Source organism: Clytia hemisphaerica, unplaced genomic scaffold, assembly GCF_902728285.1.
Source record: "Clytia hemisphaerica strain Z4C2 unplaced genomic scaffold, Clytia hemisphaerica genome assembly, whole genome shotgun sequence".
NCBI lineage: Eukaryota > Metazoa > Cnidaria > Hydrozoa > Leptothecata > Clytiidae > Clytia > Clytia hemisphaerica.
In genome coordinates, this window is record NW_027103834.1 from 724,191 (window position 1) to 738,450 (window position 14,260).

The 14,260-nt window shown below is 34.9% G+C and overlaps 1 protein-coding gene across 1 annotated transcript; it reads left to right on the forward strand.

Moving 5' to 3' along the window:
• The first annotated feature begins 10,140 nt into the window (after positions 1-10,140).
• LOC136806956 (N-acetylglucosamine-6-phosphate deacetylase-like) lies at positions 10,141-14,054 on the forward strand. The gene is made up of 8 exons (XM_067063534.1): positions 10,141-10,616; positions 10,867-11,006; positions 11,250-11,304; positions 11,487-11,696; positions 11,920-12,147; positions 12,269-12,398; positions 12,550-12,596; positions 12,696-14,054. The coding sequence occupies exons 1-8, from the start codon at positions 10,406-10,408 to the stop codon at positions 12,911-12,913; spliced, it is 1,239 nt and encodes a 412-aa protein (XP_066919635.1). The 5' UTR covers positions 10,141-10,405; the 3' UTR covers positions 12,914-14,054.
• The last annotated feature ends 206 nt before the right edge of the window (positions 14,055-14,260 follow it).

Consider the following 14,260-nt stretch of genomic DNA (forward strand, 5'->3'; position numbering starts at 1 on the left):
TGTCTTGCCTTGAAATTCGAACTGGTCACATCCAAAATGTTGGATGTGTTTTACATAACACGTTTTGGTTTATTTTGTTTATTTTGCATAGCTGTAGCTGTCTTTTTATTAGAGGAAGCTTTAAAGAATCTTTTTAGAAGCTTTAAAGCTTCTTATAGCACGCTTTAATCTTTTGGGTTTCCTTTGAGTGTTAAAGAACAAAGCAAATGGCCACAAAATCTGAAAATTTTTCTACAAAAGTTATATTCATTACAAGGCGACCGATTACTAAACAATTTAATCGTTGTCAATTATTTCGTCCACCCCACTTGTAATTTCTTTGATTTAAGTATTTAAAGGCCAATTTAAAAAATTGGACGAAATAAAGACGCTGTACTTTTTTTCAAAGCAATAGAAAGGGAGGAAAAATTAAAGTTATAGTGTTTATTTCCATGACACTGAAATCCTGAAATATAGCATGCTAAGATTCAAAAGTGTGATCCTGAAGTGTGTCTACAAAAATTAGACGGGTGTGTGTTGATTCTGTATAATGTTATAGTAAATAAGTGCAGTTATGTAAAATAAACCACAAGGTATTACTACATAAAAACTGCGTGCTTTTGTTTAGTTTTCGTAGATATATACACAACACATTTTTGTATAAGATAACTTGAAAATTTTAATTTGAGAAAAAAAACGTCTTAGCTAACTCGAAAGTTTTAATTTGGTAAAAAAATCGAGTTAGCTAAAAATCACCAAAAAAATAGTGACCCACTCAAAAACTTTGACCCACGCAAAAAATAATGACCCACGCAAAAAATATGACCCACGCAAAATATAATGACCCACGCAAAAAAATATGACCCACGCAAAAAATATGACCCACATAAAATTTTTTACCCACGCAAAAAATAATGACCCACACAAAAAAAATGACCCACGCAAAAAAATTGACCCACGCAAAAAATAATTTGACCCACGCACCCACGCAAAAAAATGACCCACGCAAAAATATTAACCCACGCTGACCCACGCAAAAATATTGACCCACGCAACCCACGCAATTTAGCAGACTCGCCATCAAATGACTGAGAAATCAAAGAAGCAAAATTTCAAAACAAATGAACTACGCAGTAGCTCCAATCGTAGCTCTACTCTACCATTTTATTTTGATTTAACTTTAATGTATTTTCATGACCAGCCAGGTCATTCATTTGAGGGGTATGCATGTTGGCCTTCATTGATGCAAGTTACCCGATCTTACAGTATATTGTTAACTTGACTTGCACGCAAAAAAATTAGCCACAAAACTTCCCAAAGGAGTTTATGATTATATAAACCTGCACTTTAAAATGAAATTAGCATTTTCAAAAACTATGAGGAATTATTTCAATTTTGAGCTATATATAGATAAAAAATTTTGAGCTGAACCAAACTTGAAAACTAATTTGAATAACAACTTTTTGAAAAAGGTCTATGGGGAGAAAACACCCACCTAGATCTTTGCACAGTTGGGTAGGCTATTTTGTGGAAATTTAGGGTGTCTACGGGACCTTGAAAACCTTGAAAACCTTGAAAGCTATCAATTTTCTTGGAAAAACCTTGAAAACCTTGAAAAATTGTTAAAAACCTTGAAAAGCGTTTCTTCCTCTATTCATTATCATGAATAGAAAGAAGTATCATAACACTTTTTCTGAGTAAGGCAGTGGCTAGAGTCTAGGTTCTTCTCTAGTATGGCAAAGTAAGGTATCTCCATCCCTCTACTAGCCTTTAAATAGCAGGTTTTTTCATCTTTCTATCGATTGTCATTGGCTCTATCAGGTTATTCCAGTAACTCCTAAAGGTTTTGATTATAAATGCTCTAATTTTTTATTACTAGGCTTTTCTCATTTATTAACGTACAGTATACCAATTTTATCATTTTAGTTTTTGGACCTACCTGGAGGTCCTAGAAATTAACCTGTGTTCGTCCGTCCGTCCTTCCGTCCGTCTGTTACCAACTTTTCTCGGGATTGAATCATAGGAATTTTTTGATTTTTGGTACAAAGGTGCAAAATGGTAGTGGCCAAAATTTTGTTTTTTTCTATAACAATCACTATTAACAAGCATACATCAATGTTCTTAGTCAAATAACTCAATTTTTTATGAGATAGATGTTTTTTTTGCTCACAAAGTCTTTAATATGAAAGAATATTTCAAGAGCATGAAATTTTGGTTTCTCAACGTTTTTTTTATAAGAGACAAACAACTAATTTTAATAGATCGTTACTATTTGTGTTCTGAATTATTGTTTAATGGTCACGTAACGCAGATATCAATTATAAATGTGTTAAATGCATAACCAGGTAGGTCCATAAAAGTATCACTTGTTATTGTTAGGTGAGCAAAAAAAAGTGGTTAGACAAAAATCTTGCATAGTGCTAGATATACAAATTCTAAAACGTTGTCCGTTTATTTTGATAAGTCTTTTTACGACATCCATGAACATTCTATCATAGTTTCATAGTTTCGGATTTTGATGAAACTCAGACAAGGGCTTGAATTTCCAAAGGGGTTTGCCAGTTAGAGGGGGGTCTTCCTACGTAAAGGTAGCTTTTTTAAAGAAAGTTTGCCTGCAGTGCTACAAAGTTGCATTTACAATGATGTTTCAAAGTCATTGCATTACGTAAAAGGGAGATCAGACTAAAACTTCTTTAGAATTTCCTAAGGGGATCTGATTTAATGTATTTCTTAAGGGAGGATACCCCGAGGGTACTCGATCATAGTGCAGAAAGGGGTTTGATCCTCCTTCTTAAATGACCCCCCTTCTTGGCATCCCCCCAACCTTTAAAATGCCTATCCCCCCAACCTTTAAAAATGCCTAACCCCCAAGGATTTTGGACAAAAATAGCTAACAAATATATGTGAAATATCTTTAGGGAGAGAAAGCGAGATACTGTACTGTAATAAACTTCTTTCTTTTTTTTGACTCAGACTACTCTAACAGAAAACTTCCTTTCTTGAAGACCGAATTTCATAACAGTGCTTAAAAACAATCTACAATATATATATATGTAATCCCACCTTCTTAAAATATCCCTTCCCTTACTTGCTACCCCCCCCCCCTTTTTCATGAAAATTTCTAATCCCCCCTTCTTCATTTTTTCGGTCCTTTTTCCAAGCTTCCCAAAGGGTACTGTATAGGTCAAAATGAGCAAATACGAGAAAAGGTGCACTCAAAAGGTGTAAAATTTGGAAAATTTAACCATATTTTGTCTTTAAAAATGGTCAATAATTTTCAAGAAAATGCACCATAAGGGTAGATTTTTGACCAAATCTTCTCAAATCTGGCTAAATATTTCCTGCACTATACGAGTTCGTATGGCCGCAAGTAAGGTCGTTTTTAAGTCTATAAGTTATTTCTGATATTTATTTGTCTTCAAACATTTGTTTTTCACGATGTCTACAAAGCTTATCTGAGAGCTGTGCCAACAGATTATCAAAAAAACTGTGAAAAGTACCAAATTTTTTGCCAAAAAACCTTGAAAAACCACTTAAAAATAAAAAAAACTTTGAATACCTTGAAGAATACCTTGAAAATCCTGAAAAAAATCTGTAAACACCCTGAAACATGGTATGGACCAGGGGTTTAGGTACCCCCGGCCAGTAGGCAGAGGGGTATCATTCCCCCCTTAAAAATGGCACCCCCCTCTTTTTATTCAACCCCCCTCTTTTTCCCAGGTTTAAGTTCAACCCCCCTCTTTTTTTCGACCTTTTACGCACAAACTCTTACAATCTCTAACTATATTCCAAGGTTATTAAAATGAAGAATACAATAATATGAATCTGATGGCAGAAATTACTTTTTAACAGATACAGTAAGATATTTAAGATACCAATAATGTTAGCTAGTCAATATGAAAAGTCAAATATGTAAATGATCCTATTGATAATATGTTAAAATCAAGAACGGAAGAAAGAGCTTTGGCAAATACTATAAGAAAATCTCTAGAATTATGTATGATATAACTTTTAAGCAAGATTTCTTATGTTTCTCTAAAACTCAATGTTCTAGAAATTAAAGATTAATTGGAAAGAATCCAAAATCTAAAATATAATATAATGTAAAAACATATGATGCCAGATTATTATTGAATCTTCAGCTTTTTTTCAATTAAAAGAACTTCTTTCTCACAATCGTCAGCCTTTTTCGTTGGCAGTTTTAAGGTTGCCAACAAAAAAAGTGTCTCTAAGTTCTCTTAATTAAATGTTTTCTTCTTTTTGTTTCATTTCCAAGAATGTATACCCACGTTCAACTGCAGAGGTATTGGAGGTGCATAGGAGGATTTGAAGAAATTGGCAAAACATGGTATGCAGAGGGGTTCTAGGTCCCTCCAGAAAATTTAGCCCCCCCTAAAAATTAGGTACCCCCTGACATAAAACCTCTCAGCCCCCAGTAGAATAACCTAAGGTAAGAAGGATCAACAGATAAAATAAAGATGTCTCATACACATAGCAATCTTTAATAAATATAACGGGAAAGATGTTTAAAAACTTTCTTGATATAAAAGTTGGACTAAAACAATGAATCTGTGGATTGAAAGCAGAAAAAGATTACTCCCAATTTTAAACAAAGCTAGCCCCCAGATCTTTCACATGCAGTTGTAGGTCCCTCCAGCAATATAGGTACCCCCTAAAAAATTCAATTTTGCCAGCCCCCAGCCAGAATATGGTAAAAAAAAAATTAGGTCCCCCCTAATCTCTGGGGGGGGGTTCACTCCATGCAAAATCGGGGGTATTAAAATCAAAATTAATGTTGCATGTCTTCAATCTCAACTTTCAAATGAATGGTCCAAATCTCTTTAAATCTATCTTTTTTGCTTATTTACTTTTCTAATTGATTTCTATTACTAAAAGAGAGGGTAAATCTGTAAACAAAAGAATAATCACAAATTTCTTAATAATTATCCTGCTATTCTACTATATAATTATTCTAGTCACACCTTTCAAAGAATTTCATGATTAAATAACTTTTGCTTCTTGTTTCCTTTTCTTTTGTGAAATAAGTGTTGGAAAAACAAAAGCAGCTGTCTTGCAAAGGTTGAAAAAGCAACATACTCCATCAAGAGTTGTAGAAACAGAGATTTTGCTTGATTCAAATGAATGGAAATATAATAATTGTTGAGAAATTTAAAAATGAATGGAAAACACTCTTTTGCAAATTGCCAAATCTTCCAAGCCCCCCCTTAAAAAATTAACCCCCCTCTTTATGTCCAAGCCACCCCTTTTATTTGGAGCTAAACCTTAGCTCAGGTTAATTCCAAGTCGAATGAAGTACATCCCTCCACCGCACCGAGGCGGCTATGAAATAGTATATTTCGGCTGCCGGTTATTCTTTCCTTCGCCTATATATATCCTACCGTCAAGCCCCTTTCAGCGCAGTTCAGCTCAGTCTCAATTGATCACAACTTCAATCTTTCATCATCTGAATAACGAACAACACGACGAACAACGACCACCATTTCAGCCATGTTGCCGCTATATCTGCTACACGTGTCAACAACTAGCGTTGAATCCAACGGCTCGCCCAAACTTTACAATTCCATCAACAGTGCCAGTTTCTTCAGTAGGCGATGAAACCCATATCCTGGTAACAGTATTCGAAAGCATCCAGCGAGCTGGCTTCGTCCATCCAAATAACGAACGAACTACAACCTCTTCACCCGCTACCGCCTCAAACGCCCTCACAGGAGCGATCAACAACAATAATGGTAGCCTCGCTACGAGTAAAAACGTCCATCAACTCTCACTGCCACCCTTCCTTTAATTTTCGGTATGAATCTTTGTATTGATTTCTCTTTTCGTCTGGATTTAGATCTTAGTCTTAAAAGGCTGGTAAAGTTATTGCGGCAAGTTTATCAGTATTCACCTGAATATGTGGCATTTTAAATTCAATCTTTGACTTGATTGTTTGCTTCTTCTGGCTTTTGTTGTTCCTTTGCTTTGTTTTGAGGAGTCGTGTCTGTCTTGAATCAAGATAATTTCTGGCACTAGAATTTTGTTCAAGGCTTAAAAGATTTTCCTGCATTCTGAGTGATTTGTGGCTGGAGTGACACTTGTCATCGTTTCTGGAGTTGTGATTGTCGGTCGTTGTGCTGCTTCATTTAGCCTTTTGAGAGTTGGGGATAGGGGCCTGTTATCCAGTGTTATGGTTATGTATTTTTTATTCATAATTGTTATAAATTAACCGGTCAATGAGCTATGAAACGATTGTCAAGTTGTTTTGGGATTTGATATGATGGGACAAGTTCTTTGAGAAAGATGTCAGATTTAATGATTGTTTTGATTTTGACACGTACGTGGTATATACAAGCCTGGTACGATTGAATATTCGTATCTGCTTTTTTCAAAGTTGAAATGACAAATTGGTGTTGTTACTTGTGACTTGAAGAATAAGGGTAGTGATCCAGTTTTTGCTTTTCGTCTTTATAGCCTTTTCGTCTTTTGCTTTAATAAGATCAAATTAAATGCTTGTTATAGTGGATTTTTGACTGGATTGATGTGTCATTTTTCACGTGTTTTGATTTTTGAGATGTTGTCATAAACTTTTTGCAGTTCCAAAATCACCCAAACATTTTCTGCAACTCTCCTTGTTTTATTATTGATTAAACGACAGCAAGTCAAAAAGGAGGCTGTTCTCCAACTATCATTTCTTCCATTGTTCTGGGGACTGATCGGTTTTTATTTAAAAAATTTTTTATTCTTAACATTTAACTAATATCCTACATTTGAGGTAACAACATTTTACCTTTTTAAGCAAGGGTAGTACCAGCAATGCCAGACATTGAGGATAAATTTATCAATTCTTTGCTAATGTTTTGAAATTAATCATTTTATGGTGTTGTGTCAAATTTGATTGATCGATATTCGTTGACTACTATCGGAAGTGTCTATCCTTTTGGGACAATGGGTTGAAACTTTATAATAAGGGATAAGAAGACAAGTTTGATTGGCAGGTTCACTGCTCCAATTTGCAGCCAAATGTTTTGTGACTAAATGCTAAACAGGTTTTTTGGAAATACTTGATAAGTCAAATTATTTTTGCTATAGGAGTTGACGGAGAAAAGGGCTTCACAAAATGACTTAGTCATCCAGTATCTAAAATGGAATCACAACCTAACTGTAATGGTACTTTGAAATTTTAGTGTTGTCCTTTCGAGACGAATACTTGCAGAATTTGTATTAAATGCTTGTGGCTCCTGAGTAGCTCAACAATGATTGTTGTTTCAACTTGATAGAGTCAGTGGCTAGACAAGGACAGTAATGAATTTCAATAGATTTCTCGAGCATGGATACTTTTGAATAATCAAAGGACCAAGTTCAGGTCATTTATGAAAATATTATAAGTTAATGGCTAACAGATGATATGTTTTGAACCGTCCGTAATCTCCAAGTTTAGTTTGCAGCGTACATTCACTACAAACCAAATCTTAATTAGGATGTCTTATTCCCGTTTCATGTCACATCTCTGCAAGAGACTTGAATCACATTGTACAGATCTCGAATCAACAGCTTAAATTCAGATCTTTTAAAGCTCTCTTAAAACTCAAATTTAGTTCTTCAATTTTCCACATGATTGTATTTAGTTTCCTAGCTGATTTTCTTAATGCTGATGCTTTTTGAATATTTTCTCTCTTTCTATTTTGTTGCCGTCATATTTTCCGAATTGTTTTTTTTTATATCTTTGTTCATAACTCTTCCTACTCCTTTTTTTTTTTTTTAATTTACAGACTACAATTTCTAAGACACATTTCTTCGTAGAGATTTCTTTTCACAATAATATATGGAAATTCATGGATGGCAAACTTATATCTTGAAGGAAAGTCCATACCCTGCTCGAGCTCAAGTTTTTGCATGGGTGGAGCCTCCGCTGCCCTCTCCGCATGTGTGTTTGACTCAATGATACACATTATGGGTAGACGGTCTAGGGATTGCTCTCTTAGGTATCTCAAATCTCTGACCAAGATATTTCTAAGTTTAATTCTAACTTGGCCAAGGTAAAATTTTTACATCACTATTTGCAACCTACCTAATGTCATTATGTGTCTAGAATTTCCTCAGATTAATTTCTTTACCCTCCTTTTAATGTTATTCTTTGGATTTGGGTGACGTTGGGGTGTAGGGTTACTCCGTATCCGTTGCATGTCAGTAGTCAGTTACTTAGATTCATCCCCTAAGGTCAAGGATCCAGTTAGATTTGGATTAGGTTCGCACACTGTAGTCCCAACGGTGTTAAGGTTCGCCAGGGCAACCTCCCTGTTTATTTTTTAGCCTCCGTCTTATACGGGGCGTATAAGTCTCCGTCATCAAAACGGGGCTTATCAACCTCCGTCATCAAAACGGGGCTAGGCGACACCTGTCATCAAAACAGGCTAAGTAAGACCCCCGTCATATATAAAAACGGGTTACACAGGACACCCGTCGTCAAAACGGGTTAGGCTCTCAGTTATATATATATATCTTGATGCATCCCCAATGTCATCCCAAGTTCTATTATACATTTTCGGCATTCTTGTTTACGTTTCGAAATATACTGTTTCCATTACTGCACACTTATGTCTCTATTCTATTTCCTCTGTTGATCATATCCTTTGGTACCTAGATCAGTGTATTTCGACCACTTTCAAAAACTTCTCATCTTGCCTCCTTAGTCTGCCTTTTTTGTGTTTTTATTCCTAGGGCCTTATACTTTAATTGCATCTGAGACGTGGGAATTAATTAAAATTTTCACAAGCCCCCCCTTCTTTTAAATTCAGTAAAATTCTCAAACCCCCCCCTTTAAAAAGGGGGGGGGGTGCCCACTACCCCCTAAGAAAATAGGTACCCCCTGAATTTTAGGTACCCCCAAACAACAGACGTTAGTAGGTACCCCCTGTGATTGGTACCCCCTGTGACTTGAGTAAATCTTCAGGTACCCCCAGTGACTTGAGTAAATCTTCAGGCACCCCCAAAATTTCATGAAATTAAAGCTTTCAAATATATTTCTAATGTAACTGTAGAATGTTCAAAAGTGAGGGTGGGAAGTACCCCCAGAGATCATAGGTACCCCCTGAAATTAAAAAAAAATCCAACCCCGGCCTTTTTCAGGAAGATTTTGGTTTGGTTTGGTTTGGTTTGGACCTCATTATTGACCCATTTACATGTGCAGAATTATTTTTATTTTAGGGTATAAACAAGGCCTAACAAACGGAAGCCCTGTCTTTAGAATTGAGTTACAAAATTTGGATGGTCGATTCTGGCTGCTGCAAGTTTAGCAATCTGTCATTATGTTTTATATCAAGTTTTCATGTTTAAAAATTGTCTTGGGATCTTGAACTTGATGAATCTTGAACTTGAGGTAACTCATAGCTGTCAACTCTTCCGCATTGGGCGGGAGACTCCCGCATACCAACGTTTTCTCCCACGGGAAATAAAATCAGCCAAATCTCCTGCATTTTCAGGATTTTCTCCCGCATCTCCCACTTTCCCAAAAATTTCCCGATTACCTGAAAAAAGATTCAGGTTTTGAAAAAATGGAATTGCAAAATTTCCTGATTTTGAAAAATTGGGAGAAAAATTTGCCGATTTCCCAAAAGAAATTTCCAATAAATTGGGTTTCGTGGGAAAATTCCCCTGATTTACCGATAATCCAATTTGGAAAATTTGGATCATCGGAGAAAATTTTTCTGACTTGGAGCTCTCCCACTTTTGTAAGGTGAAGTAGACAGCTATGGTAACTCTCATCCTTATCGTTTCAAATACATCTTGTAGATGACTTATGTTGTTTTTCTGAAAGCTTGATTTCCTAGTGTGACTAACTGTTTGTGTGTTTTGTTTTCGATATAAAATAAACTCTCATGTTGTTTTAACGCGCCCTGACAGCTGACAATTACCTCTTTTAGGTAAGCCTAAGGAGTGCTTTAAAACAGCATCTAGTAACATGTAAACCAGAATATGATTCTTCAATGGGGACCAAAACTATAAAGTGCACTCACAAACATCTAATTCTTTAGATTTAGTCAAAAATTTAGACATTGGTACTCACATTTCGTTGTATGGACAAAACAACATTTGGAGTAGACTTCTTCTATATTGTCAACTAAATAATGATACCGTTGTTGGATCTTATTTTTCAAAAGTAGACTTCTGGACCATTTTTCTTCTTGATTCAAACTGATTTGTTATCAAGACTAGAAAGTGACTGGATTATTACCAGTGTATGTAGATTTCACTATAGTCACACTTAAAGTGCACTTTGGAGGCTCTGCGAGCCTTGCTTCATTTCATTCTCTGAATCTGAAGTCAAATTGTTAAAACTAAATTGTGAGAGAAGGTTACCACATCGCCAAGCAACGACTTTTTTAGTTTATGACTTTTTAGTTCAAATAAATACTGAGATAATCATAAAATGGTTTTGGATTTTACTGGTCGAATCATTCAGTTTATCAATTGTCGAATTTTATACAAGGGTGAATTGATTAAAGAAGACTTTTGGGTTCGAGATGGGATCATTCTCAATCCTGAGAAAGTCTTTTATACCGAAAGGGAAGCTGCTCATTTGAAGATTGATTGCAAAAATTTGATCATATCACCTGGATTCATTGACGTACAAATTAATGGTATGCCTTTTTGAATTTCACAATTCAAATTTTGAATTTGTTTTCTGAGTTACTTTTCTTTAAAATCTTTGAGTTTTGTTCTAAACTTCAAGTTCTTTCCATAACCAATTTGTTTTAATACAACTGTCTTTATATCATTTGAAATTGTATCAAAGCACTAATTTTGTATTGATATCCATGATTAATAATTGTAAAAATTATGCTTCAAATATGCAAGAGGGTAGTCCAATCTAGACATTTTTCTCTTCAGGTGGTTTTGGTTTTGATTTTTCATCGGATGTTTCACGTATAGAAGAAGCAAGAAGTGTGGTTTCCAAAGAACTTTTACAACATGGTGTCACTTCATACTGTCCAACAATCGTCACGTCACCACCTGAAGTTTATAAACAAGTAAGATCATGAACGTGTTCTCGTGTGGCTGAAAAAAAAGAAGTAATTAACTTCTTTTCCTTTTACTTTTACTTATACATCTCTCAATAACCTAACTGAAGGTGCAAGTTACCACTTTTTATGACTTTCTACTCTCTACCATGGCTTGATATAAGTCAGACAATATGGACAACATGGGGTGCTTTACAATATTTTAAGGTATCTTATCTTTTTCATATGCGTTTAGTTTTTTTCAACCTTTAGGTACTACCTTATTTAAAACCAAGGTCAGGTGGCAAACACGGAGCAGAGATCTTAGGTATACCATATTCCATTCCTCCCTTAACATATAGTGAAATTTCAAATTGTCAAGTTTTAGATTTTTTACAATGTTAATTAGGATATTATCATTTAAATTTCAGAAATTATGCATTAAATTTCTCCCCAGTACCAATAGGTTTACTAACATGAACAGGATTCCATAAATTCTTCGTTTCTCAGGTGCTCATCTAGAAGGTCCTTTTATCAGTAAAGAGAAGAAGGGCGCTCACGATATCAACTACATCAAAAGTGAGGTAGAAAGCCTCACCACAATCGAAGATGTCTACGGGTCTTTAGATGATGTCTCTATCATAACTGTCGCTCCTGAACTTTCTGGAATGATGGAAGTTTTACCAAAACTTGTCAAGAAAAATATATCAGTGTCCATTGGTAAGGTATTTGAAATGCTTTCTTAGAAGTTCCTTTTCAAAATCTCAGTTTGTCAAAGTTGTTCTATATTTGATGATTGAACGATATTCAAACATGTAAAAAGAAGAGACTGTAAACTAGGACTGTAAAAGAGACTTAGTCAGCAATCAGACACTTTCTCAGCAATCAGACACTTTCTCAGCAATCAGACATTTACCCAAAGCCTCTCATTAACCTATCTTAGGTCACTCAGTATCTGACGTTGTAAAAGCTGAAACTGCATTTCAGAATGGTGCTTCATTTATCACCCATTTGTTCAATGCAATGTTACCTTTCCATCATCGAGATCCTGGTATTGTTGGATTGTTAACTAGCGCTCTCATTCCCAAATCTGCTTTCTATGGTATGATCGCAGATGGCATTCATACTCATCCAACATCTCTAAGGATTGCATATCGAACGCATCCTAAAGGTATTTGACTATGCTTTTTTTCCAAAAAAACTTTTTTTTAACTTTAGCTTGTAGAGTTTTATAATTTTGCTCACGTAAGCTTAAAAATTACTTTCAACCATTTTTCAACCATTTTTTCAAGGGATTGTTTTGGTGACTGATGCGATCGTAGCCCTGGGTTTACCGCCTGGTATTCATAAGCTTGGAACGATGGATGTAGAAATCTTTGACAAGGATGCTCGCATTTTAGGGACTAACACTCTAGCTGGCAGGTTAGTTGAGCAAGTCTCGTAATTATTACTGACAAATAACTTATGTAAATGAATAAGATAGTTCTTCCCTTCGGATTTCTCTCATGGTACTGCATGATAGGGTTTTAGTGTCTTTGAATTCTTATCATTTTCCTCACACATTTTATTTCAGCATATGTAGCATGGATAATTGTGTTCGTCATTTCAAGAAAGGTGCAGGTAGGGTGATTTACATATCAACCTTTTTTTGTGATATGATTTACAAGTTGTCTATCGTTAATTGTTGACCTTAAACTGGTTTGATAATGTCATTTTTAGGCTGTACAACTGTCGAAGCTTTGGAGGCTGCAACATTACATCCAGCTCAATTACTTGGTATTGAAACAGAGAAAGGGACATTAGATTACAACTCTGCAGCAGATTTCATTTTCTTATCGGATGATTTAAGAGTTCAAGCCACTTTTATAGCTGGTCTACCTGTTTATGTTAATAATGATGAAGTTCAGAGAGAGTTGTCTGAGAAGAATTACTTGTAATTTTTATTGGGTAATCGATGTTGGTGAAGATCTTACCGGATTTTGGTTTGGCTCCATATTTTTGGTGTGATTTAAACTGAATATGATTTTCAACATGAAATCGACCTTGCAAAAAGAGTTTCCAGTTGACAGCTTCGAATACAATTATTTTGTCAGATGCTATGTTATTGACACATAATATTTTCCCCTCCTTAAAAGTAATTTATTGGCTCTTTTAGGAGTATGAAGGACTTTATTACATTTATGAGCATTGTTGATTATATGAATTTTAATATTGTTATTTTTATATTGATGTGCATAATATTTTGAATTGAACATATTGTTTGCATTTATCACACCTTATTATGTTTTATTTGAAAATTTTATTTGACCTGACTTCAATTTGATTTCAAAAGTGAGAAGGAAAACTTATTGTAAATAGAAAAATTTATTTGTATTTTAGTGAAGTTGGTTTCTAATGACAACGCTTTTTATCTTAATTATATTCACTACAATACTACTTAGTCTAATGATGTGGTTGCATCTTTTAAAATGAAAAAATGTGCTCAAAATTGTCGTATTTGTTTGTTTTCCTAATAAAGACATAAGATGATTCGAACTCTCACCAAAGTGCTTTATATCCTTGTTTTATTCCAAACTTTAAAGGCGGATTCTGAGAAAAATAAGTCTCCAGCGAATGGAGCAAAACTTGGTTTGATCGGAGATATCTTTTCAGCTTCTACAGAGCCGTTATGTTCGTATATTTTACGATTCACTCGAACTTTGAGTCACAAAGATTTGAACCGTCTAGTGAAATTTGTAGCATTTCAATTGCTTCCTAAAGAGCAAAGACATTTGGAGGACAGTTTATTGAGTAAACGTGGATTTTATACCATGTTAGGGAGAAGATATCGTCGTTCCTCTTGCAAACTTGCTTGGTATTACTTGAGGAAATTTGCAAAAAACTCTTTTCGTATGTTTTTGAAATTCATCGATAATCTATCCATTGAGATTCTTCTGCGTCAGTGAAAGAGATACCATTTTTGTAAACTTTCGTTCTCTTCCCTCGCTAAAATGTCTATAGTGTTATTTAGTTTTTTGTATTATTTTGTAGACTTATTTTTTTGAGAATGTAAATAAATGAATTCTTGATTCCTGATAACGTGGCGTCCGTGTATTGTTACTGTCATATTAAAATGAATTCAAACTTTGATCGACCTTTGCCTCATTATGAGCATTTCGTCACCTTTCTGCATCCTACAGCTAAAGGTCTGTGGTACTGCAAATTACTTATCAATTTAATGCTCCTTGCTGAGAACTTATTGGGGTAAATCTTCCGAAAAGTGATTTCGGGTTAGACAAATATGT